The sequence below is a fragment of the Apteryx rowi genome, unplaced genomic scaffold, assembly GCF_003343035.1.
Source record: "Apteryx rowi isolate R43461 unplaced genomic scaffold, aptRow1 scaffold_1330, whole genome shotgun sequence".
Lineage (NCBI taxonomy): Eukaryota > Metazoa > Chordata > Aves > Apterygiformes > Apterygidae > Apteryx > Apteryx rowi.
In genome coordinates, this window is record NW_020447565.1 from 33,212 (window position 1) to 35,433 (window position 2,222).

At 73.9% G+C, this 2,222-nt stretch overlaps 1 protein-coding gene across 1 annotated transcript in view; it reads left to right on the plus strand.

Annotated features, from left to right (window-relative positions):
* KIAA1324 (KIAA1324 ortholog) overlaps positions 1 to 2,222 on the plus strand; it is an 8,040-nt gene that overhangs the window by 1,614 nt on the left and 4,204 nt on the right. The window contains exons 3-10 of the mRNA XM_026056849.1: positions 37 to 186; positions 285 to 373; positions 437 to 614; positions 705 to 833; positions 921 to 1,011; positions 1,091 to 1,196; positions 1,282 to 1,419; positions 1,512 to 1,769. Of these exons, the coding sequence (XP_025912634.1) occupies positions 37 to 186; positions 285 to 373; positions 437 to 614; positions 705 to 833; positions 921 to 1,011; positions 1,091 to 1,196; positions 1,282 to 1,419; positions 1,512 to 1,769 (1,139 nt within the window). The remainder of the gene's footprint in view (positions 1 to 36; positions 187 to 284; positions 374 to 436; positions 615 to 704; positions 834 to 920; positions 1,012 to 1,090; positions 1,197 to 1,281; positions 1,420 to 1,511; positions 1,770 to 2,222) is intronic.

Consider the following 2,222-nt stretch of genomic DNA (forward strand, 5'->3'; position numbering starts at 1 on the left):
GCCCGGCCCTGAGCCACCCCCCCCTGCCTCCCCCAGGCGTCGCCTACACCTCCGAGTGCTTCCCCTGCAAACCGGGCACCTTCGCCGCCGCCGCCGGCTCGTCCTTCTGCCGCCTCTGCCCCGCCGACACCTTCTCCGGCAAGGGAGCGGCGGCGTGCCAGCCCTGCGAGCCGGCTGCCTACGCGGGTAAGAGCGCTGCCGTCCCCCCGCCCGCCACCACCGTGACCACCCCCCCTCCCCGGGGGTGCCACCGCCGCCACCCGCGCTCACCCACCCACCCGCAGAGCCAGGCTCGGCCTCCTGCAAGCTGCGCCCGCCCTGCACGGCCGAGGACTACTTCTACACGCACACCGCCTGCGACGGCGACGGCCAGGTACGGCGGGGGGGACAGAGGGGGACACAGCCCCCGAGGCGTCAGGCACCGCCGCCTCCGCAGACCCGGCTGCTGTTCAAGTGGGCCGAGCCGAAAACCTGCAGCGAGGAGCTGCCGCGGGCGGCCAAGCTGCCGCCGTCGGGGGCGAAGACCGCCTGCCCCCCCTGCAACCCCGGCTTCTTCAAGAGCAACGCCAGCTCCTGCGAGCCCTGTCCCTACGGATCCTACTCCAACGGCTCCGGTAAGGAGGGCGTCACGGCAGCGGCGGCGGCGTCTCGGGGTCCGGCGTGGCGGGGCGCCGCCGTGCAGGACCGTCCCCTCTCGTCACCAGGCTGCGCCAGCTGCCCGGCCGGCACGGAGCCGGCGCTGGGCCTGGAGTACAAGTGGTGGAACACGCTGCCGCCCAACATGGAGACCACGGTGCTCAGCGGCGTCAACTTCGAGTACAAGGGGATGGCAGGTAGCGGCGGGGAGGCCGCGCGGCGCCCTGGGGTGACCAAGGTGGGGGTGGCCRGGTCCGGCTCAGCGGGCGCCTCTGTCCCCACAGGCTGGGAGGTGGCCGGCGACTACATCTACACGGTGGCCGGAGCCTCCGATAACGACTTCATGATCCTCACGCTGGTGGTGCCCGGCTTCAGGTGAGCGGTGGYGGCCCGGGCGCCCGTCCGGGCGGCGGTGCCCATCCGGCTGCCCGACGCCGTCCGCCTGCCTCCGCAGCCCGCCGCAGCCGGCGCCGGAGGAGGCGGAGAGCAAGGAGGTGGCCAGGATCACCTTCGTCTTYGAGACGGTCTGCAGCGTCGGCTGCGAGCTCTACTTCATGGTGGTGAGCGGCGGGGCGGGCGTTTTGGGGGGGCCGGGGGGGTGGCAGCGGTGGCCCGCGCCGCTGCCCCTCGCCCTGCCGCCCGCAGGGCGTCAACTCGCGCTCCAACACGCCGGTGGAGACCTGGACGGGCGCCAAGGGCAAGCAGTCCTACACCTACGTGGTGGAGAAGAACGCCACCACGAGCTTCACCTGGGCCTTCCAGCGCACCCCCTACCACGAGGCGGTGAGCGCCGGCGGAGGCGGGGGGGACGCGTCCCCACGGGGCGCCGGGGGCTCGGGGCGCTCGCCGCTCACGGCGGCTTCCCCCGCGCCCAGGGCCGCCGGTACACGAGCGACGTGGCCAAGCTCTACTCCGTCAACGTGACCAACGTGCTGGGCGGCGTGGCCTCCTTCTGCCGCCGGTGCGCCCTGGAGCCGGCGGGCTCGTCCTGCGCCGCCTGTCCCCCCGGCCACTACGTGGAGCCGGCTTCGGGCGCCTGCCGGCCCTGCGCGCCCGGCACCTACCTGCGCGGTCGCCCGCCCGACGGCAGCCGGGCCTGCGGCCCCTGCGGCCCCGGCACCCAGAGCAACAAGGTGCCCCCCCCGGGGTGGCGGGTGACCTCGCGGCGGGTGACGCTGCGCGGGCTTCCCGGGGCAGGGGATGCCAGCCGGCGTCCCGGCTGGGTGGCGCTCGGCAGCCCCCCGGGGGTGATGGTGGCACCTTGCCTCTGTCCCCAAGGGGGTGGCAGCAGCCCCCTGTGGTGACACCGTCCAGGCCTAGAGGGTGATGCCAGGCCCCCCCAAGTTGTCCCCGAGGGGGTGACACCGATCCCTCCCAGCCGTCCTCCATGGGGGTACACCACCCCCCTGGCCATCCCGTGTAGGTGACACCGTCCAGCCCCAGAGGAGTGATGCCAGCCTCTCCTGGCCGTCCCCAAGGGGGTGACACCAGCCTCTGCCAGCCATCCTGGATGGGCGACACCATCCAGCCCCAGAGGGGTGACACCAGTCCTCTTGGCCATCCTGAAATGGGTGACACCATCCAGC